Source organism: Nannobrachium achirus, assembly GCF_963921795.1.
Source record: "Nannobrachium achirus genome assembly, chromosome: 14".
NCBI classification, from domain to species: domain Eukaryota; kingdom Metazoa; phylum Chordata; class Actinopteri; order Myctophiformes; family Myctophidae; genus Nannobrachium; species Nannobrachium achirus.
Genome location: NC_137821.1, coordinates 47,765,447 through 47,790,446, shown reverse-complemented (window position 1 = coordinate 47,790,446; position 25,000 = coordinate 47,765,447). Strand labels below are relative to the sequence as shown.

The window sequence follows — 25,000 nt, the reverse complement described above, 5'->3', positions numbered from 1 at the left end:
TTTTTACTATTTTGAAAAACACTTTTAAATATTTCAAATAGCTCACAATGCTTCGCGATAGTCAAAAGATTGCTATACATTTGAAAACTTGAAATGGGACATTCTCTACAATGATTACTTTTATTTTGTACTTTTGCAGAGTATTTCTGCATTGCGGTATTGATACATTTACTAAGTAAAACATGTTCATACTTGTTCCACCACTGTCCTGTCAGGGACACTCGAACCCGTGGTGGTGGCGGTAGGGCTGTCACGATATGACATTTTACATGACGATTAATTGTCATTCAAATAATTGCCGATTAGCGATTTAATTGTGTTTTTGTCGTTGATAATTACATTTCTGTTTGGCTTTTAGGCTTTGAAGTTGCACATGGTAGATATGACACATAACCTAAATATACAAAGAAATTACTGACATATTTGACAACTTTATACTTAAAAAAGAACATTGATAGTGGAAATAGCCGATCTACAAGCTCACAACGCGTCGCGATGCGACGCGTTGTGAGCTTGTAGATCTGCTATTTCCACTATTTTTGTCATTTTTTTTAAAATATATGAACATTTTTCAATATGGAAACGATTATGACGATTATGAAAAAGAATCACGATTATTTCAAAAAATCACGATTAGACGATTATGTAATTGTGCCCTATTGATACATTTACTAAGTAAAACATGTTCATACTTGTTCCACCACTGTCCTGTCAGGGACACTCGAACCCGTGGTGGTGGCGGTGGAGAGGGGCTGTACGCTGACCCTCTGATCACTCTGCCCTCTAAGCTAGTCTCCCTGACCTGCACCAGTAATTGCAGGCTACGAGTCTGTTGAGAAGCAAGTGTTGAAATGTAGTGGGATGCGTGTGATGTAAAACTATGCACACATACTGTAGGCGAAATACCACTGATAATTATTACATGTTTGTTGTTTGTTTGTTTGTCTATGCGGCGTGAACGGTTTCATTAATCACTGTGTCCCTAATAACCGCTGAGTCTGTTGGCTCGATAATTCTTTTCGCTAAAAATTTTCAAAAGATGCCGTGGGATACTTGGTATCAAGAGAGGAGCGCGGGGCCCGCAGAAACCACTTGTGATAGGGCTCCGAATTTCACTGGATTTCACTGTCCTGTTTTACTAATGTTAACCGTGTAAACCACTAGACCAATAAACGCCACATTTCTTGTGCACACTGCCAGTAGCCAATTGCGACCGTCAGGTCAAAACCTCCACCTGCTCTCAGTCTGTCTGTCACGTCACGTCACACTTTTGCACTTCTCATATCTCCGCCACCGTTGCCCCTATCCATGCCAGACTTTGCACACACACTCCTTGGCTGCCAAACAACAACCTCCACGCTCCAACTCATTTCTCACATGGCCCTCTTCTAGCGCCACCATGAGGCCGATTCTTGCAGAACACATTTTTGGACACTGCTCCTACAGATTTTCACCTAAAATCATGCAAAGCAGTACACAGTATCTCTAAAGTCATGTTATCAACATGGATATGCGCCATTTCCCATATTCCCCTCCTGATTGGCTACGACTGCCTTCTAAAGTTTGTGTATGCGACGTGACGGTCGCTTAACTTCCGATTAGGGAGTCTTACTTGTATATATCTATATCTATTTAATGCTCTAATTTATGGAGGTCATTAGTGTTCAACCGGGGTCATGATAGGAGCGTCCACGTCGCGGCCCTATGGGAGTATCGAAAAGTGAGACCAGATTGACAAAAGATGCTGCTATAATCTAGGGCTGTCACGATGTGACATTTTACATGACGATTAATTGTCACTCAAATAATTGGTGATTAACGATTTAATTGTGTTTTTGACGTTGATAATTACATTTCTGTTTGCTTTTAGGCTTTGAAGCTGCACATGGCAATCATGACTAAATATTCAAAAAAGTTACTGACATATTTGACAACTTTATACTTAAAAAATAACATTGATAGTGGAAATAGCCGATCTACAAGCTCACAACGCGTCGCATCGCGACGCGTTGTGAGCTTGTAGATCTGCTATTTCCATAATTTTTTACATTTTTTTTAAATATATGAACATTTTTCAACATGGAAACGATTATGACGATTATGAAAAATAATCACGATTATTTAAAAAAAAAATCACGATTAGACGATTGTGTAGTAATTGTGACAGCCCTACTATAATCCTATCACCACCACAAGTGTGCACACGACAAGAATATCGCTCTGATTGCGGTGAAACATCGCCCAAATGTTGAGGTCATACGTACAGTCAGCGGTGAATATTGTAAACAAAACGTTGGCACGGCGCGATGCTGATACACGCGGGTCCAGGTGTGTGTTTATCTAGTATTTTAACCACAGGTCTCAGCCAATCAGAACGGGGGACCGGACCTCTCCGTTTCAGAATGGTTCAGTGAACCGGCAGAAGTTCTCCCTGACTCGGCATTTACTGTTGGAAGGTTTCGTGTTTCGGGGACAGCCGCGCTGAGGAGCACAAATATGAAAGGAACTCTAGTTGCCTGCCACTGTACACACGCACGCACGCACACACACACACACACACACACACACACACACACACACACACACACACACACACACACCACACACACACGAGCACGCCAAATACCAGCTCATATCATCAAACTTCCACATTGTCAGCAGACACAAAAATGTGCAAATGTACATGCATGGAGAGAGTCGAGACACACACACACACACACACACACACACACACACACACACACACACACACACACACACACACACACGCACACAGTGGCAGATAGATGACCACAGTTTGTTTCCATTGTGTGGTTACATAACTCTTGTCATACATTGTTCCAAAACTATTGCTATTTTGGTTAGTGCACTGTGTGTGTGTGTGTGTGTGTGTGTGTGTGTGTGTGTGTGTGTGTGTGTGTGTGTGTGTGTGTGTGTGTGTGTGTGTGTGTGTGTGTGTGTGTGTGTGTGTGTGTGTGTGTCTTGAAGCTTCACATGTCTGTGGTATTTGTAGATATGCGTTGCGTTGTGTATTACAGTGCGTTGTGTGTTTACCAACAGAGAGACAGAGAGCGGCGGTCATCATTAACATTAAACTGAACCCAGTAAGTTGATGTGGGGGGGGGGGGGGGGGGTCCTGACCACCACCATGGAGACGGGGGGTTTGGCTCACCCCCGCGGTGCCTCCGGTTGGTTTGGCCCGACCCCTCCAAAAAAAAAAAAAGAACACAATTGGCTGTGCTCTGGGTTCGATTTGTAAAACGACATTTTTTCTTAACCACTTAATCCCTGAGAAATTATCTTTTAGCTCATTTCAATGAAGCAGATTACAATTCACAATTTAGGCATTTATAGCAAGGTACTGTAATAAATCAATACATCAACATTATTGTTGGAAAGTTTGCCCAAAATAGGTATTCCAAGGTTGATATGGTTAGCCTTACATCTAGACCAGGGTTTTCAAAGTGCAGGCACCCTGGGGTGCTGTGACAGCAGTCCAGGGGTGCCGCGAGCTAATTTGATAATATTTGGAATTCATGCCACAAGCCCCAAACCATTCAGATGTTGTCATCATCTTATAATAATTAATAACAAAAAGTGTAATATCTTTGTATTTTTTTATTATTATTATTTTATAGCATTAAATATAAGGTGCTGGGAGTGAGAATTATGAATATAATGTAGAGCTGCCTCAAATTAAAACTTTATCTGGGTCCCCTGAGCCAAAGGAAGTTTGGGAACCCCTGCTCTAGACCAATCAATAATAGAGTCCTTGTCAACAGTGACAGGGACTGTACACTAGGGATGCGAAGATATACCGGTACGGATCGTAATCGTGATACAAACGTGCGCGACACGAGTGAATCGGTTCATTCAGGGTGGATCGGTACAATTGACGGCTGGAATCGTGATGTATCGTATCGTGAGTGTCTGGATCGGTACATTCCACGGTTGGATCGGTTTTTGCATAATAGTATTTCATTCTATCCTGTGTTTCCGAGGCGCATTGAATGCCCCATCAGCCCTCCCCCAAAAAGCACTTGTCTTGTAGCGACTCTACAGACATGCGTCTTCTACAGCAGCACTGAGCTGAGCGCAGTGAACACCCGACCCGACCGAATGCAGATACAGACGGACAGCACTCGTGAGCCCACTGGTTAAACATGCAAGATTAGTACCACGTTTAGCTTTATAACATCCCTTTCCAGTGTCCAATGTTCGCTGATGTGATCCGTTGTTGTGTCACTGGACTGGAGCACGCTGCGTGATATTATGATCCACATTCCACACCTGTTTGTTCTTCATGTCGAGTCTGCGACGGAATTGATTTAAACAAAGTAGAAGCTTCCACACTTTAACTACACACACATATGAACTACAACAACGATACTGGGCGTGCAGCTAGCGATTAAAACAAAGTATTTGACACTGTTTCACAACTTGTTACTATACTGTAGCACTCTTCTGCTGCTGCTGTTCCCTCTGCAAAGAGAGGCTGGAGCCTGATTTATACTTGGCAGCTCGACGGTGTCGCGCACGCACCTAAATAGCAGACTTACAAGCTCGCGACGCGTTGTGACTCAAATATCTACGTTTTAAAACATTTTGGCTAGAAATGGCAAAATCCTAGATTATATTCATACAATATAATAATAATACAGGTCAAGGACCCTTAATTGAGAAGAGAGAGATCAAGCAGGGCACTGTAGGCTATTATATAAAACTGTTGCAGATTAAAACTTGTCAGAGACTTGTTTGACAGCACTATATCATCAGTGACATTAATACATTACTATGTTGTGTTTATTTGTTCACACATTATCTTTTCTATTAATATGATGGATTTATGTTATTCATTATAATCCATGAATTATTATCTCTTAAACCCTCAATAATTGCCTAATGTTCCCCTATAGGGTTGCTACTTGCTAGGGTTCAATTGGTTACTGTAAAAACGAACTATTAATATTTGGCCGCCTCACATAACTCTGAGGAACCTAGGGGTCCCTGACCACCTGTTGAGGATGTAATGATATATAATAATGATATAGTATTAATCAAACAATTCTACCAGCCAGCAAGGAGTGTTCTCCCAGATTTCAATAAGTTGGATTGTTAGACAGAGCCTAGTACTACAGTGAAACAATAAATTGTTTGGAAATTAATGCATTTAATTTTTAGTAATTTTTGGGGGGGGAAATTGACATGGGCTTTAACACAAACTCTGCCATCAAAATACCCCTTTGTACCCCTTCTCTGCCATGCCCGTAGAGCCCGTAAATGTAATAAAAATTAATTAAAAAACATTTTTTTATCGAAGCGCAACTAAAATAGGCCGGAACTAATGCTCCGTGATCGGTTTCTACACGGACACATTATTGAGCGGACAACTTTAACATTGGAGTCCCTGAACCGGAAGCGGAAGTCCGTCCTCTATTTTGGCCCTTGGTAGTGTATCGTGATGCGTATCGTATCGCCTCAGTGGTCGAGATTCGCATCCCTACTGTACACACGTGTGCATGCACAAATAATGCAGAAAGGTGACACATTTTGTTAGTACCCATTGATTTCTGGATGCTTATTTCCGCTCTCCCCTTAGGTAAGAGTTAGGCTTAGGTCCGGCCAACTGTGAGGTTAGTTCTAATGTGCGCTGTCAGACCAGTGTACTGATGGCACGGCTCCCGCAGTGAAGATAAGTGGTGGTGTGTAAAGTAATACCATGTTGTAATATGTTGTGGCCTGCTATTACTGCGTGCCTCAGACCCCAAACATGAACCATAGAAGTTCCACCAAAGAAACCACTTGTGGCTGAATGAGGAACACAAAGCCACACCAGTAAATCAGCACAGAAGCATGGTATTACTTAATTATAGCGTTTAATTAATTAGTTGCATAACTAATGAAAGCCGTATATCTCACATGCTCGGAGAGAGTGTGTGCAAGAGAGAGAGAGAGAGAGAGAGAGAGAGAGAGAGAGAGAGGCGGTGTTCAAAGCGACGCAGCGTGGAATCTTGTGACTGTGGTTCTCAAGACATTTTCCCAAAGGTCGCATTTCTGATATAATCAGATGATTATATGCCTTAGAGTCATTATAATAATTGGATTATTAAACTTGTGGGCTAAGTAAATGCTGATATCTCAATTAACAACTTGAACGCTTCATACTTGGGTCTGCTCTAGGCTCCCTCATGTATTTCCTCAACATTTAAATGGCCGATATACAAGCTCAGGCAATGTTGTGAACTTAGATTGTAGATTGTCTAGTTTGGCTGAATCTTCGCCCCCCAGAATACAGTAGGTCGATCAGAACTTCAAATATACTACATTATTTTCACTGATCCAATCCAGAACACAATAGTCGGGGGCGTTAGGGAGATAACATGGTAATTTAATGCGAATTAGTCTAAAAGCGCCACATTTTGCACAGATGTAATGTAGCCCAGGGCATGCTCTAATGATTTAGCTAGGGCGCCCGAGTTGGCAACCTTCGGGGTCACCACAGCGGCCAAATCAAGTTGGGCTCCCATCGACTTTCTATACAGGAGGAAAATACCCAGAAAGAAATCTGCTTTAAGTAGGATGTGAGGGGTCTAATTAGGGGTTTGTCATGATGCTGAATCCATTGCAAGCATTTGTTTCGCACAAAAAACATTCCTTGGGCTATAAATGGCCCCAGAAAACAAGTTTTCACAGTTTTGTGGGCGTTTTCTGGGGCCATTTATAGCCCAAGGAATGTTTTTTGTGCAAAACAAATGCTACTTAAAGCAGATTTCTTTCTGGGTATTTTCCTCTTGTATAGAAAGTCGATGGGAGCCCAACTTGATTTGGCCGCTGTGGCGACCCCGAAGGTCGTTGGCTCGGGCGCCCTAGCTAAATCATTAGAGCAAGACTACATCAGTTACAGCTACAGGGCTACATCTGTGCAAAATGTATGCCCCCGACTACAATCAATTGATTGAAAATACTCTGTTAAATAACATAACAAATGGAACCAAATGGACTCTTACGGGTTTGTAACTCCGAGAGTGTACAAATGGAACCAAATGGACCCTTAGGGGTCTGTAACTCTGAGAGTGTACAAATGGAAACAAATGAACCCTGTAACTCTGAGAGTGTATAAATGGAAACAAATGGACCCTTACGGGTCTGTAACTCTGAGAGTGTACACATGGAACCAAATGGACCCTTCCGGGTCTGTAACTCTGAGAGTGTACAAATAGAACCAAATGGAACCCCACGGGTCCATTTGGTTCCATTTGTATGCTCCGTATCCACTCTCTTGTAAGACGTGTCTCTCTATAGGCTGCTGTAGTGGCGTGTGTGACCTTCCCAAGTACATATAAAACATGTTGATTGTAAATTCCTTCCATCCTTTAAAACAGCACTGAAAAGCCACTTAGAGGCGGCTGCTATACAAAACTGATAAATGAAAACAAAGCCTATCCTTACTAGGGCATTCACCAAAAAGTCGACAAGTCGACTGAGTCGACTTCATTACACAAGTCGACTCCCACCAGAGAAAGACGAAAGTCGAAGTTGAAAAAAAAAAAGACTTTCTATTGTGAAAACAGCAGATCTACATGCTCGCAACGCCAATTTCTGCCTCTATACATTTGACAATTTGGACAATGTTTAATTTGCCATTTTAGAGGTATTAAAAAGTCCTTAAATTGGCACTTTAGAAATGTGAAGATAGATACCCTCTATACACTTAAACTTTATGTTGGTTTGTTAACAGTTGAGTGAGAAAACAATGTTTCACATTAAGTTAATCATCTGGGGATAAATAATTGGGGGGTCGTGTGTGATGTGATGAGTGATGACTTCATCAAACAATAAAGTCAACTTCGACTTGCAAAAAGTCGATAATGCCCTAATCCTTACCTCCCCCTGACCTCTCTATTGTAAATACCATTTATTTTGCACTGTTTTACATTATATATCGGCTATTTTAACTGAATGCTCGCCCCCAGAATAGGGATGGATAGATATATAGATGAACTATTTCAGACATGTAGGGTGTAGGGGTGTAACAATATAGTAACTGTATCGAAATATCGTTTTTAACTTAAAAAACCGAAGTATATCGAAATGAAAACAGCTAAAATCGAATCGTATCGTTTTATTTTGTATCGTATCGAATCGGCAGTGCAAAGAATCGATTGTATCAATACTACCTTCTTGTGCATTGTATTTAGCATTTTTAAGAAGAAAAAATAAAAAGGAGGGGTTTCATTACTTTTCCTTTCCATATAGCTACACTGGTCTATCGATAAATGTGTGTAATCTCTGGGTTCATGTCAAGGTGCAGGTTTGTCAATACACAATGTCCATGTATTTGGCAGATAATCACTGTGTTTACTTATTTATATCCATAATAATACACGTTTCCCTTAAAAACCTGCACTATCCACACCTTTCACACAGATTTTATTTCTTTGATAAATAGTTACTATATCGATTTTAAATCATTGAATCGAATCGTATCGTGTCGCCATGAATGAACCAATATCGTTCATGTATCGTATCGTCAACCATGTATCGTGATATGTATCGAATCGCTATTAAAATGTATCGTTACACCCCTAGTAGGGTGCATGCATGTGGTGATATAAAAACCCTTGGATGATGTAGCGTGCATTCAGCTTAGTTTTTGATTTCAGTTTCTGTGTCCCTCCCACCACTGCCACGGTATTCGCAGTATCGCAGAATGTGAAACTGTTTGCTCTGCACTTTTCTCTCTTGTAAGACTTGTCTCTCTGGACCAGTGTGGTGGCGCGCGACCCTCCCAGATTAACCCACCGATACCTCGAATTATTTAATGCTTTAGCTATTGAAAAATAGCAGATATACAAGCTCACGGTGCCGCGCTGCAAGCTTGTAGATCATGAAAATGTGTGCAAACTTTTTTTAAAGTGAACATAATTATGTAACTCAAATATTTGCTTCTGGGGGGTCCCTGGCTGATACATAATAATTATGAGATGGGGGTCGTGGTCAAATACATATAATTCTAGGGGTCCTTGACATGGAGGATTTAGAAGATATTTATAGAATTGGGTCAAAAATAGACTTGCACAAATGTTCAAGATTTGTCAAAAATAGCAGATCTACAGGCTCCAAGCCTGTATATCTGCTGTTTTTCAATAGTTAATGGTTAAAGCAATCATGTGTAATAATGCGTTGCCGGTCTATATGGATTAACATCAAATGTTGACTGACATGATGATTATCAGGGGCGGCCCCGATTTGTCTGTGGAGCGTATCGCGGGGGGATTACGATGGGATTTCGTGAACCCCGGAGCCCGACGAATACTTGACCTTGAAGCAAAAAAAAAAAGTCATCGCCTCCTCCGACCATCGCCTGCGCTTGGAAGTCAGTCTGGTCGCTATGGCGACGGTTTCAAACCGCAAAGCAACCACACGCGGTTTGGTCGGAGGAAAATGATGGGGACAGGACAGGAAGTCAATTTGTCTTTAAAAACACGAATATCATTCACTAATGATGAGCTGCTGGGTTCAGGATGTTACACATAGTTTTGGGTTTGATGTGTTATGTAACTTATGATGGGTTCATGGTGTGTGTGTGTGTGTGTGTGTGTGTGTGTGTGTGTGTGTGTGTGTGTGTGTGTGTGTGTGTGTGTGTGTGTGTGTGTGTGTGTGTGTGTAGTATTGGTTTGTGTCTGTTTGCAAAACAATCAAACTGATCAATATGAATCTTTCACCATAGTATGTTGTGCGTACCTTATGCACTTTCCATACCCCACTCTCTCTCTTTCTCTCGCTCTCTCTCTCTCCTGAATCATCGGAACGTTTCTAGAATTCCTTCGCTTGTTGTTGGACAGAGACCTGGAATCTGCTACCCCCCCTTGTGTGTGCGTGTGCGTGCGCGTGTGTGTGTCAGTGAATTCCAAACGCAGACAATTTACCGATTTGGTCGGAATGTGTTTGTTACCCACAGGACTCTCGAGTTGGACACCACACACACACACACACACACACACACACACACACACACACACACACATACACACACACACACACACACACACACACACACATACACACACACACACACCATTCCACAGTGGGAGAGAGAGAGAGAAAGTGTTCTCTCTTTCTCTCTCTCTCTCTCCTCCCTGGGTGATGTGTATTTGACCTCCACTTATGTGTGTGTCTGTTTGTGCATGTGCTTGTGCCTCTGTGTGTGTGTGTATGTACGTGCGTGCGCACACACTTTCACATTCAGTCTCTTATCGTCTCCTCTTCCATTTTTACACTCAGAGTTAAACTAACATTTTGTCATTTTTTCTGTAAAACGAAACTTTCAGAACTGATCTCTGATATTTTGGCTGTGTGTGTGTGTGCGTGTGTGTGTGTGTGTGTGTGTGTGTGTGTGTGTGTGTGTGTGTGTGTGTGTGTGTGTGTGTGTGTGTGTGTGTGTGTGTGTGTGTGTGTGTGTGTGTGTGTGTGTGTGTGTGTGTGTGTGTGTGTGTGTGTGTGTGTGTGTGTGTGTGCGCGCGCATGTGCGTGCGTGTGCGTGTGTTCAGCTCCACAGAGATAGATGATATGATCCGTCAGTCCACCAACCTGCTGCTGACCAGAACGCTCAGTCACTGTCTGCAGTACGCCATCAAGAAGAACAACGTTGGCCTGGCAGAGGTACCTTCTGTCTGTCCCTCTGTCTGTCTTTACTCGCGCAAGCAGAGCGTGCAAGTACTGCATCCGGCTGCGTATGTATGTTGGTGGCCTTCCATGTTTAAGCCCGTAGTGGCGTAGCCCAATCAGGGACCAGCATTTCTGGCAACATCATCATTAACAGCCAATGAGGGACCAGCATTCCTGGTGATGCCAGTGGTGATGTCACTGGCATCGCCAGTGGTGAGCGTACCTCATGGCGCAAGATGTCACCTCGAGAGAACGCAGTCCTAGTTCAACCTTTATCTGTTCGCTATCCGGCAGAAACCTTGTTTCTGCACATTCCAACAAAGAATCTTCATATGTAAAGTATCAAAGAATCTTCACATGTAAAGTATCAAAGAATCTTCATATGTAAAGTATCAAAGAATCTTCACATGTAAAGTATCAAAGAATCTTCACATGTAAAGTATCAAAGAATCTTCATATGTAAAGTATCAAAGAATCTTCATATGTAAAGTATCAAAGAATCTTCATTATGTAAAGTATCAAAGAATCTTAAAGTATATTTATATGTCAACAAAGTTGAGTATTGTTTATTGTAAACGAATGCCCTACTTCATCATACAAGTGTGTGTCGCACAGGGAAAATATCCGACCTACAAGCTCACAAGGCGTTGCGATGCGATGCCTTGTGAGCTTGGGTCAGGTTGCTGGTTCAGGTTATCAGTAACACCACTCGCCTGGCACACATACTGTAATATCAAACATAGCCAAGCGTGTGTGTGTGTGTGTGTGTGTGTGTGTGTGTGTGTGTGTGTGTTCTCATTCCTCCTCTCACGTTGTGTGTTTGATTGATTTGTGTGCGTGTGTGTACCTGTGTGCATGTGTGTGTGCATACAGTTGGTGCAGGTGATCATCAACACCACCCACCTGGAGGATTGCTGCCACTTCCTGGAGGAGTTCATCTCCAACATCACCAACGTTCCTCCTGACCTGGCCAACGCTACCAAGCTGTATGGAACCTCCACCTTTAAGGTACGTTCCCCCTGAAACGCTACCAAGCTGTATGGAACCTCCACCTTTAAGGTACGTTCCCCCTGAAACGCTACCAAGCTGTACGGAACCTCCACCTTTAAGGTACGTTCCCCCTGAAACGCTACCAAGCTGTACGGAACCTCCACCTTTAAGGTACGTTCCCCCTGACCTGGCCAACGCTACCAAGCTGTACGGAACCTCCACCTTTAAGGTACGTTCCCCCTGAAACACTACCAAGCTGTATGGAACCTCCACCTTTAAGGTACGTTCCCCCTGAAACGCTACCAAGCTGTATGGAACCTCCACCTTTAAGGTACGTTCCCCCTGAAACGCTACCAAGCTGTATGGAACCTCCACCTTTAAGGTACGTTCCCCCTGAAACGCTACCAAGCTGTATGGAACCTCCACCTTTAAGGTACGTTCCCCCTGAAACGCTACCAAGCTGTACGGAACCTCCACCTTTAAGGTACGTTCCCCCTGAAACGCTACCAAGCTGTATGGAACCTCCACCTTTAAGGTACGTTCCCCCTGAAACGCTACCAAGCTGTACGGAACCTCCACCTTTAAGGTACGTTCCCCCTGACCTGGCCAACGCTACCAAGCTGTATGGAACCTCCACCTTTAAGGTACGTTCCCCCTGAAACACTACCAAGCTGTATGGAACCTCCACCTTTAACACAACTGTTGCCACTGTAGCCAACCTCGTCCACAGACGAGTAAAGGGTTAACTTGGTAACCAGGCAACAGACGCTTGTGACGGGTGCTGTTGAAAGTAAAAACGGCATTATGTCATGACGCAATGCAGCCAGAAGCAATGGGGAGCCGCCATTCTCCATTGACTCCTATTCTATGCTGATGAAAACGGCTTTATCTCTGAATAAGGTGCAAATAACGCAGAGGAAGCCGAGATCCGCTTTTTTTCACGGTGACACTATGCCGTGATGGTTGGCCCCGTTTAGGATTTTAGTTTTGCGACCGTTTGTAAACAAACTGATCTCCTTCCTTCAATAATGTGTTTTTGTATTTGTCTCACCAGGACGCCCGCCACGCCGCCGAGGCAGAGATCTACACCAACCTGAACGCCAAGATCGACCAGTTCCTGCAGCTGGCCGACTACGACTGGACGGCAGCGGGCGGGGGCGGGGCTACGCTGGCGCCCAGCGACTACCTGGTGGACCTGACCGCCTTCCTCAACTCCACCTTCAGTGTGTTCACCAACCTGCCTGTTAGTACGCACACACACACACGCACACACACACACACACACACACACACACACACACTAGGGCATTAACAACTTGTGATTTTTGCAAGTCGACTCGACTCAGTAAAAAGTTGAGTTGAAGTCGACTTTATCATTTGATGACGTACATCACATCACACACGACCCCCCAATTATTTTGGGGGGTCCCCAGATGATTAACTTAATGTGCAACATTGTTTTCTCACTCAACTGTAAACAAACCAACATAAAGTCTAAGTGTATAGAGTGTATCTTCACATTTCTAAAGTGACAATTTAAGGACTTTTTAATACCTCTAAAATGGCAAATTAAACATTGTCCAAATTGTCAAATATATAGAGACAGAAATTGTGAAAATAGCCGATCTACATGCTCACAACGCCTCGCATCGCAGATCTGCTATTTTTACAATAGAAAGTATTATTTTATTTCTTTTCAACTTCGACTTTCGACATTCTCTGGCGTTCACATTTAACAAGAAAGAACACAAACAGTTGTCGATGCACTGACTTGGAAATACGTGTTTCAGGATACAGATCACGGTTACAGGAAGGGGTCGTCTGGTGACTGCCAATTGTCACAGACACAGCAACAGCATTTAGCCAATGCCTCAGCTCTCGGCTTGGACATTCCTGCAACCTGCAGGCCTCTCACTACAAATGCATGGACATTACCGAGGCTTCCAAATGCAAATATGAACACGAGCAGTTCACATTTGAAACCGAGCTGTACCGGTATAATGGCATCCTTAAGACGTCGGTACTATAGCACCTAAGGAATGCCTCTTCCAGACTGTCGTCAAATGTACAACCTATTTTCAAAACGGCCGCACGCACGCACGCACGCACGCACGCACGCACGCACGCACGCACGCACACACACACACACACACACACACACACACACACACACACACACACACACACACACACACACACACACACACACACACACACACACACACACAGACCATTTTACAGAGGCAGGTGGGGCAGAACATTTCTAAAAGGGCACTTTTTTCCCCAACATTTCTAGACAGATTTTGTGGAATATTTCATTTGAAATTAACATCGACACTTGGTCAATACATTGACTCGTGATGCGGCTATAAGCTACATGTCGTACGTGAGCTATATACAGTAGGCTTAAGTGGTTAACTCAGTTAGCGCCGGGCGACTTTACGAGCGACTAGTTCACTATGGCGTTTGGTGCCGAGCGACTCGGAGCGACTTTTATATAAAAGCATTGTTTAAGCTTTTAATATGTGTTTATAGACGGAGCGAAATGGTTAGCTTACCTCAGCTAATGTCCACACGTAAACCGTGAAAAAAAAGGATACGATTATGACGTCACCTTTAAACCAGGGCTTCCTGTTGACAACAGGCCTCTGCTAGCGTTAGCCTCAATGCAACCATCCGACCCTCACGTAGCTTCACTAGGTCGGATTTTGATTCTGAAACTTTCTGTGTGGCATCTATATACGTCCCGATGCCCATACCAATGGTGGTTTGAGACGATCAAGCACGAATTGAACAGTATTGAGCTGAAATGGTGACCGGCGGCCCGTCCATGTTAAGTCAATGAGGACCAAGTCAGCGTCTCATCCTGTTATGTGGATTTAAACAGGCTTAACATGGGACCATGTCAGTGTATGGTGTATGGTGGTCTCTAGTGGTCATCTGGTGGTATGGTATGCTGCACGTGCATTCGTTAAGGTGGTCTGGTTAAGGTGGTCTGGGGGGATACAAAATAGCTATTTCCTGGCGTTATAAGCGCACATTCATATTCATATTTTGGAAATCTGGCCCTGTATGAGTTAACGTGTGGAAAAACACGGACAGGGGGAGCAAAGAAAAAAGATTGGGAACATTGAAGAAGTATTTAAGTCTTTGGGGCTATAGCGTGCCTGTGTGTGTTTGGACACGTGAGTTTGTATGTGTGCGAAACACTAGCCCAGTTTAGCTGTGTTTGTGACATCCAAACTTTTGCTATCCATCGCGCTTGACATCCAGAATCAATGTGGACTGGGCCTGCTCTAGGGGCTAGGAGGCAGTATGGACACAATCAAATCTCACCTTATATTTAATCAATTGCCTCTCGAAATTATGGCGATTAATATCACGTTGCGACAACAATTTGGATTTTCCAACATATTTCAGAAATGGCAAGCTCAACTGTAAATGTCTGAATATTTAACTTTTTTTTAGATACTGTAAGTATAAAATAGGGTTCAGTTGGATTAAAATCAGGACATATTTAAAATGATGGAGAAACAACAACACTTGCATGCCGTATCACAATGTCACAGTATATCTAGTCTTAATATCACAGTAGGGATATAATATCGATATTATCCAACCTACTCCACATTTTTATACATGCCACAGAGAATGCACTAATTCACCCTTTGTTAGCCTTCTGGTTGGTCCCTGACTGACCAACCAGCAGGCTCTATCTGCCTTCTCCCGCCCTGGTTCCGCCTTTTTTATGTTGAATTTGCTAAAACATAATTTATGGAGAAATAAAAACATATAAAAATATGCTGGTTCACTATGCTGCCACTGAGCAGCTCCATTTGACTGAAACCAAGTTTGAAATTAGAATTGAGCACACAGAATAACAATACGAAGCAACTGAATTAACATTGTAGTGGATGGAGTGTCCCACTGAATGTCCCACCAAGACACAGCAACCAATGGGTGTGGAGAGGGGCAGGACAACGGGCGGGACTTGACAAAGGGTGAATTGTACCACACAGTACACCTGAATTCAATAATTTGCATTTCTTGTTCCGCTCTATGGGTGGCCATAGCTGAATGGTCAGGGAGCCCGCCTGGGGAACCAGAGCCCCTGGTTGTACCAGGTTCATTTCCAGGCCATGCCAGCAATGTCGATGTGTGTCCCTGAGCAAGACTCTTAACCCATAATTGCTCACGCGCTCCTTGTGGTAGGGGTGGGCAATATAATCGATATGGCAATACGTCGCGATAGTTTATTTGCCAATACTGTATTGATACTTCATGCCATAGTATCGCAATACTTTGAGGAAAATAAAATATGTTCCCATGCATAGGAACCAATGGTAGAAGTCTGGTCATGACACTCCACTGCCTCTAGATGTCGCTGTACTATAGTAGCTACTTCCCCTTCCCACGGTTCAGTGAGTGAGGTCTCTCGAGAAAATGTCTGCGAACGCCGAAAACAACAACATTAGAGCTGCGCCTTCATCTTTTAAAGCTGATATATCGCAATAGTATCGCAATAATATCGTATCGCAAAGATTCGCAATATATCATGATACTATTGCATCGTGACCCAAGTATCGTGATACGTATTGCATCGCGAGATTCTTGCCAATATCCACCCCTACCTTGTGGACAGCGAATCAGCTGGGTTGGGCTGAAAATACTGAATTTCCCTCGCGGGAGGAGTAGTTATCTATTATTAACTATTATCTATTCCGCTTTATTTTCCGATTTTTCCACACATTTTTGCGCCCATCTGTCCGGTATGAGAATTCCGTGGTGCAACGTGCCTAGCCTGTGTGCATGTCAACAGGCCCATGTCACAGGACGAGGCAATCGGCTTTAAGCTCATTAGCATCAGCTCGTTAACACGGGGCTCGTTAGGGACGCGGATCGCTGACATGGGGTTAGGCTGAGCGTTAGGCTCATTTAGGGGTCAGCTGGTTGGGGCCGCGTCGCGGATTACACCTGTCTGTTGACTCTATATGAGGTTCTGCCTTGCACAAATTGTTCAGGATTTTTCAAGAATAGCAGATCTACAAGCTTGCAGCACGGCACCGTTGTATATCTGCTATTTTTCAATAGTTTGAAGCACAAAATGTGAGTGAACCCTTGTATCCAGGGCCCACCCTGCACACACCAAACACGCGCGCGCACACACACACATGCGCACACACACACACACGCTCGCACTCGCACACACACAGAGCTGATCCTGGGTGGTATGAGGTGGTGGACCTAAGTGTTCTCCATCCCCGCTGAGAAGCTTTGTCTGTGTTCCAGTAGCCTCGTACACGACCCCCCCTGACACACACACACACACACACACCCCCCCCCCCCCCCCCCCCCCCACACACACACACACACACACACACACACACTGCCCTGTGGCCTCCTAAGCAGATCAGATGTTATGGATCTAAATGGTCCGATAGTTTGACCCGTGGAGCCAGAGGTGAGCGAAGGTTAGAAAACAACCCATAGCAACCTCTATAAGCCACCCGAGAGGCAGTGGGTTTTAACCGTGGATATGAGAACAGCTCAAAGCTCCTATAGTGAGATGCTGTGCAACACAGAGCAGAGGGCTTACCAACCCATTAGTTGTGGGCTCGCCTGAAAGGCGAGAACACTATGTTATCCTCATTATTTATAGCAGTGTTTCTCAACCACTGTGCCTGGGGACCTTCGGTGTGCCCCTGAGAAGGGTCAAGTGTGCCCCTTGAAACTGCTTGAAAGCCAGTATTGTATTTATCATTTTAAAAAATGATTTAAACTAGTGAAAACAGACTTCACTACTGTTGTGCGACAGCTTTGTATGATGAAGCAGAGCTTTACTTTGCGAAGAAACGTACAAATTTGAAACTTGGAGATACAAGGTTTCATCCCGACAGTGACGATATTTACACCCCCGTATTATGTTGGTGTGCCCATGGATTCTTGGGACATGAAAAGTGTGCCAATGCAGAAAAAAGGTTGCCTAACCCATAACCCATTTATAGAGTTCCACAGCGGGAGTGCCATCGCAGACAGTACAAAGGCAGGGCCCTTAGCCAATGATGTGTAATTGAGGTGTGGAAACTCTGGGAGTGGTGTTAGCTGGAGTATTGGTTGAGCTTCACATGACGGGTAGCACGCTGTAGAATATAGTCACAAGCGAGTCCATACTGTTTTGTAGGAAAGTATTTATAATATCTCATAATTCTGACATCATAGACATCATCGGCTGTCTATTGCGTGAGTTCCATTTGGTGAGTTCCATCGCGTAAGTTTCGTCGCGTGAGTTGCGTCGCAGACAGTACAAAGGCAGGGCCCTTAGCCAATGAGGTGTAATCGAGTTGTGGGAAAATATCAGCTTCACATGACATTTAGCATGTTGGAGAATATAGTCAATTTAGTAACCACACCTGCAATTGGTTATATTCTTGATGTAGAAAACTGCAGATAGCCATATTCTCTTATCTATTAAGCCAGTCTGAATCTGTGTGGAATGATATGAACTGGACACAATGTCAGATTCCAAAGATCTGACAGGTTTAAATTGAAGTAACAGTGTTTACCAAAGCGGATGAAGCAAGGAAAATCAAATGATGATAAAATGATTAAATGATTTTTTTCCGTGTGTCCATTTATGGCAAATGAGGTGCAATTGAGGTGGGGAAAATCTGGGAGTGGTGTTAGCTGGAGTATTGGTTGAGCTTTACATGACAGTTGACACGCTGCAGAATATAGTCCCGGGCGAGCCCACACTGTTTTGTAGGAGCAGTATTTCTAGTTAAAATTTAAAATCATGTTAAACTGTGTATGGCCTCTATGCTTCTGACGGCTTATTGCTTTTCTAAAATGCTTACTATATGGATGATGAATCCGTCGATGAATACCAAAGGTTCACAGCGCACCGGTCCTCGCCAAGTGCATTAAACACTAAACAATAAAGGAGTATATTAGCCACACACTCATACAGACATGTAAATTGTGTACATTGAAGAGTTTATTAGCAGTTTGCAATAGAAAAAAGTACAGTTTCATGACAGCACAAATCCCTGGTACAAGGTCAACTAAAAGGAGATCCTAGTAAGCTTTATGGCTTATTTACACAGGAACCACTTTATGTGTCTCATATAACATTGAAAGACAGACGGATAGAACACAGTACTTTACTTTACATCAATTTCAAAAGCAGAAAATGGGGAGAAAAAAAAAGGGGGGATATTTGGATACATGGGTCTTAGTCTCGTGTACAGCCGCCTGAAGGTGACTTTTCAGACCAATTTTTTAAGCTAAAGGGATTTTCCATTGTGGTCTTACTCTCGGAGGTGCAACAGACAGCAGAATAACAACCATCTGTACATTATAATGTTGATTATAATACGTACAGAATGATATAATCACATGTCTTACGGTGTTTCTGCCAGTTTGCCAGAATGGCCAGCAGCGCCCGACCACTGTGCACACGCATGATGCAGAGAGTGACCAGAGGACAGCTGTGACTTTAAGACGTTTGATTGCATTAAATCCTGCCAATGTCAGCCTCCCTCGCTCGCATTCCATACACACGCATGCACGCACGCACGCACTCACGCACATCAACATCAACGCTGAGTTAAGGCTCACTATGACACAGCAGTATTCCGACGTGTGTGTGCGTGTGTGTGCGTGCGTGCCTGTGACACACACACACACACACACACACACACACATGCACGCACGCACGCACGCACGCGCACGCACACACACACACACACACACACACACACACACGCAGAGAGAGAGAGAGTTGTTAAGTGAACTGTAAGTTGGCTGACCTCTCCGCACACACATTTGGGTTGTGCTGAACCGACCACATAAGTAGTCCAGTCACAGTATGTGACACACCACAAGCTGTTTATATCTGCTGCTGTGAGGGGGGGGGGGTTGGGTGTGTGAGAGAGAGGGGGAGAGAAAGTGAGTATTTTAGCGGAGAAGGAAAATTCAGATAATAGATGGTGAACATTTCCATGGTTTATTGGACCTCATTTGTCTGCGGGAGATGAGATTATATTATGCGGATACAATTACATTATAAAACAAGATTAGATTATGTTTACAGATGGTGTTATGTGGAGATACATCACGAAGATATTCCATTAAGCAGAGAGGGAATGTAAGAAGGGATAATATACATCGAGGTGGTCATTATTAGAAAAATAATCCCCTCAAAGGTGAAGCTTTGCCCTGGAGGCGTTTATTTTCCCTCTGACTGCTACCTCGCCGTACATTAGCCCGCTCATTACGCAGCTACGTCTGAAGAAAACCAATAATTTGACACAAAACATTGAGTCGAAAATGTGTTTATACTGTTCTGTAGCAACATAAACGGAAGGCAGAGTGGCGGTCTGAATCTATTAACTCAATGAATGCCCCCTCCTGAGTTTCCGGGATCAGTGTTGGAAAAAGTACACAGTTTTTTGGAAAGAAAAAGCTAAAAAATGTACTTCCCGATAGTAGGCACTAGGGATGGGACTAATCGCTATTCTAAAACGGCTAGTTCCATTCCTTGATTCTGATTGTCTGGTTTCCCTTAATTGCTGTGGTATATGAGACACACCTTGAATCAGTTCATATCAAACCCAGGTGTGTTATTTCTTTCCACAGTGTTCCACAGCTAGTGCACCAATTATCTGCACCTGTGTTGTTGGCAAAGGGTTGGGAACTAATTTCTTGTAGCTGGGGACTACTTTCTTGCAGAGCAGACCTTATAGTGAATTATTAGTGAAATAGAACAGTTTTAATTGGTACATGTCTATGATTTTTCATGTTGCCATATTGTAACCGTTTTAGAAAAGCAATAAGCCACGCGAGGCTTGTGGTTACCTGTATTTTACATCGGCTGAGAGGGTTGGAGACACTCGACTGCGCCTTGTGTCTCTCAGCCGGTGTAAAATACCAGGTAACCACTCACCTCTTGTGGCTTATTGCTTCATTATCGTTTATGGTGATAAAAAACACTCACAATAATCATATCATGGAGATTTAAATGTATTGTGAAATTATCCTCAGTCATGCACTGGGATCAATTCAAGTTGTTTTTGCAGAGCTGCATATCCGGTACCATTTAAACCCTCTATTGGTGAAACGGATCTGGAAATAACGTACTTGATACAGTCTTTTTTCACTCTCTACCAATTCCCTTTGCCAAAAAACAGGAGATCTATAAGTGGTCGCGAGCTTGTACATCTGCGATTTTTTTGGCAAATGTTCGGCCCCAGGATAATGGATGTTGGGGATATGTTGATTATGGCGATAATATCGTAAATCATTTTCGTATCGTCCCATCCCTGGTCCAAAGGACAGCCAATGAGATGCCCGTGGTCCGCAATTGCTTCCCATGCTCTGGAACGGGCGGAACACCTCCGGTTACAGAATTCGACAGGAGATTTGTTGTTTAGCTTTTTATCTAAAATATGGTGTTTCCTTGGGCAGGGAGAAAAGGCAGAGAAGCCAGTTTTAATATTCTTGTTTTGTTTTATTGACAATGTATCCAATTAATAAGAAGCTCAATATTCTTTCATGTGTTCAGTTTACCACTGTATATTATCTCCTGCTGTAGGGAACGCCTGTACAGCACGCTACCTTACCGGTGAGTAGAAGACTGGTTGTCACGGTTACGTGAGTGATGTTGACCCCACCCCCCACCACCACCACAGCATTTACTCTCTTAACCCTTTTAAAACAACTAGCCAATCAGCATGTGAGGTGGACAGGGAGTTTTGGATGGATTGATTGGTTGTTTAGATACTTTATTAACAAGCTTGTAAGCAGTGCAGGTAGTACAGCCAAATTCATCAGTAATACACATGAGGCACGATCAGTGAGGCATGTTTGGCCTTTGTAAAGGCCTGTCCATACTGTCTCCAACCACCAAACTTTTTTTTAGAAAGGTCCGGTTCAACTACAAAATAAGGTCACTCGCAACTTCTGAAAAGCACATTAATTAGCCCGAATTTGAGTTCGGAAAGCTGCACGTCGAAAAGTGTGGTGGTCGGAGACAGAATGGACAGGCCATAATGCTTGTTACTGTTGTTCAATTGTTCTTGACGTTTTTAATTTCGAGGACCCTCATAACTCTTGAGTTACATACGTACCTTTAAGGGTCCATTTGAAACACCTTCATCAAACCCTGAGGGTGTGGTACCTCACTTTGATAACTGCTGCTGTAGTTACTGTTGTACATTATGTTTCCACTAGACAGCACAGCAGTGGGAACCCTGTTATCGCAGGCAATACTGTATGGCAGTCCTTCACATTGGGACAGTATCAGTATTGTCTGGCTGGGTCAGACTATCTGCTTAGTTACTGTACGCTAGGAGCCGTTTTACACAATTCACTAGCGTTCTTTTGACCAGGTCACATTTCGTTTCGACAGGTGGTGCCACAGTTAGTTCAGACCTTGCATTGTGATTGGCTGAGGGTCATCCTAACGAGTGCCAGTATCTCCTCACATCAGCATTCCATGCACCTTGTTTATCTTACATGTAACCATAGCAACGGTGGTCCCCACCTGTAGCTTTTGAGCTTTCTAATCTTACATTTTGTTGGAAGTGTGGTATTATCACAATAATTTACTTACTGCCAATTCCCGCAGCCCTCAGACTAATCCGATTTTTACGTTTTAATGTCTGATGTATGCTACATCATGCAACAGTGTGAAAATAGCAAAAAAGCTCACAATGCGTTGCTGATAATAAACATTGAGCATGTAGAATGGATATTTCCAGCATGCTGCAGACTCGCGTGACTATGATGACGTTTAAATTAGTTTAAAACATTTGTTTTTTCTCTTTGCGAATCTTCACCAAATTACAATGGGCAAGTGTTATTGTTATAACAAACCAGACATCAGAGACTAGAGGTATATGGGAGGTTACTGAGACATCGACTAGACAGACTTTATGGATGGCTAGGGGCGGGGGTGTAAACAAGTATTGCAATGTTATTGCTCAAACACGTGACTTCATAATGTTGTGGGACATACAGTAATACTATATAGTTGTTAAAAAGTTAAATAGTCCTGCTTTACCATACTCTACCATACAGACTGGTTAAATAATGCTTTATTCATTCATTCATTTTGGAATGCAGCTTTACTTTTAAAGCGGGGGTCTTTAACGTTTTCAGGCCAACAGGCCAAGGACCTTGTTTGCGAGGCGAGGCGTTGTGAGCTTGTAGATCAGCTATTTTTGGCTAAAGTTCTCAGAATATGGACACTAGGGTTCAAGTGGTTAATATAAAAAGGAGGAAAAAAAGTTTCTATCACTCAATGATTTGGAGGACCCCCTGTACTAACTCTGAGGACCCCTAGGGGTCCCAGACTCCCCGTTTTAGACCCGTGTTTTAAAGAATGAAAGAACAGTCCTGTGTATTTTAACTCACCTTAATTGCAGACATAAAGGAAGTCGTCAATGTTACCATGGCATAATTGTTCTGTTTTGGTCCCGCCCCTTTGACTTTTGACTCCACTGACTTCCTCCCCAATCAATGTTGATTGACACTTTGACAGGACCTGGACAGACAAACGCCACAGTTCTTGCTAGGATACTTGGGCTTGCTCTTACGTTGTGAGGCTTGTGCTTGCATTAAGATGTGGTGTGATTCTAACCACGCTGGTTTTGTGAAAAACAGCCAACTAACAATAATATTCATATAATAGATTCAGACTAAAAATATATATATGTACTGTATATTTGATTACTTTACACCAATAATTTCGTTTTTAAACTGTGCTAAACCTTTAACTGCCTGGAACTGTTTCTTTGTTAGCATACTAGCAACCTGTAGGTCTCGCTAGTATGCCAACAATATGGTTGTCTATACCCCATCCCCATCAGTTAGATGTACATGGGGGATTGGCATGACGTGTACATAAAAAAGGGGCAGCATAGCTCAGGGGTAGAGAAACCGTTATTAGAGCACGAAGGGTTCCCAGTTCGAATCCGGGCTCCTTCTGAGTTAATGTCGAAGAGTCCTTGAGCAAGACTCTGAACCCCTAGTTGCTCCCGGTGAGCAGGTTGGTGCCTTGCATGGTTTCCTCCGCCACCGGTGTATGAATGTGTGCGTGAATGGGTGAATGTAATGCACAATCTATGTAAAGCGCTTTGGATAAAAGCGCTATATAAATGCACCATTTACCATTTATTTACCGTTTAAAAAAGAAGAACAGCAGTGGCTACTTGGTCTCTCGTGCCTTTTTATTCACAGTCAAGCTGTAGATGCTTGTAGTTGGTGGGAGCAACATAAACTGCTCACACTCCAGGGTGTGGTGAGCACCCGTTCAAGGTCAAACGTAATGGCTTTTGTCTTTATTTTTTCATGCTCCCTTTTTCCAACTGTTCTTTCCTTGACTCGACGTGCATTTAATCTGAAATGTTTCTGTGACATTCTGGAATGTTGGACAGCAGGCTCTCTTTCTGAGTTGAAAGGCTGGATGTTAAATTAAATTCACTGGTGAAGATGTTCCTGTAGGATCTTTTATTACTTCTTTTACCGAATGGGTTCCTACTTCCTAGACTGAACAAACATGAACCCTATAGTGTCAGTAGCATAGGCATGTTATAATAGGCGAACATTCTGGCAAAAATAGCCAAGGTTTTTGATCAGTGATATATTTATTATATTTATTATAAAGGTAGTTTAACCACTTAGAATTAGGGATGGAGCTCGTTAACTTCTATTGATAATGAGCACCTTATCGATCCTGCTTATTGAGCCCACTATTGAGCGTTTTCTAATATTTTGTGGACCTCAAATTCTGAACAGAACTGGTATATTTTTTTTGTGAGTTTGTGGCTGACCACCATCTATGAAGATGACAACTGACAAAAATAACAAATATTATCATTAAATATCATTAAAACTGATAAGCCCAAAGCTTATTGATACTGGGTACTCAATAGATGTTATCAAGTTTGTAGCGGGCCCTTGTTTCCAGCTCCGTCCCTACTTTGAATCCTATCATATCATATCCCAACTAGGGATGAACCGATATATCGGCCGCACATCGGTATTGGCCGATGTTGGCCGTTAGCGGTCAATATCGGTATCGGCAAATAAAGCTGACATTAACCGATGGCAGTAGCCTACCAAGAGAGTAGATTCTGAACAGTTATTTCTCATAATGTTGATTTATTTGTTTCCCTGATGGCCCGAAAGGGGAAATAATAACACCAAAAACGAAATAAACAAATATTGGTATCGGCTATCGGCTAAATAGTTATTTTAAACATCGGTACCGGACGAGAATCAGAATTTCCATATCGGTGCATGCCTAATCCCAACCTATTCTGTGGAAAATGTAATTCAT

The 25,000-nt window shown here is 43.0% G+C and overlaps 1 protein-coding gene across 1 annotated transcript in view; it reads left to right on the top strand.

The window, feature by feature from the left end:
• exoc6b (exocyst complex component 6B) overlaps positions 1-25,000 on the top strand; it is a 204,457-nt gene that overhangs the window by 112,519 nt on the left and 66,938 nt on the right. The window contains exons 16-18 of the mRNA XM_080741978.1: positions 10,551-10,662; positions 11,542-11,676; positions 12,713-12,901. Of these exons, the coding sequence (XP_080598104.1) occupies positions 10,551-10,662; positions 11,542-11,676; positions 12,713-12,901 (436 nt within the window). The remainder of the gene's footprint in view (positions 1-10,550; positions 10,663-11,541; positions 11,677-12,712; positions 12,902-25,000) is intronic.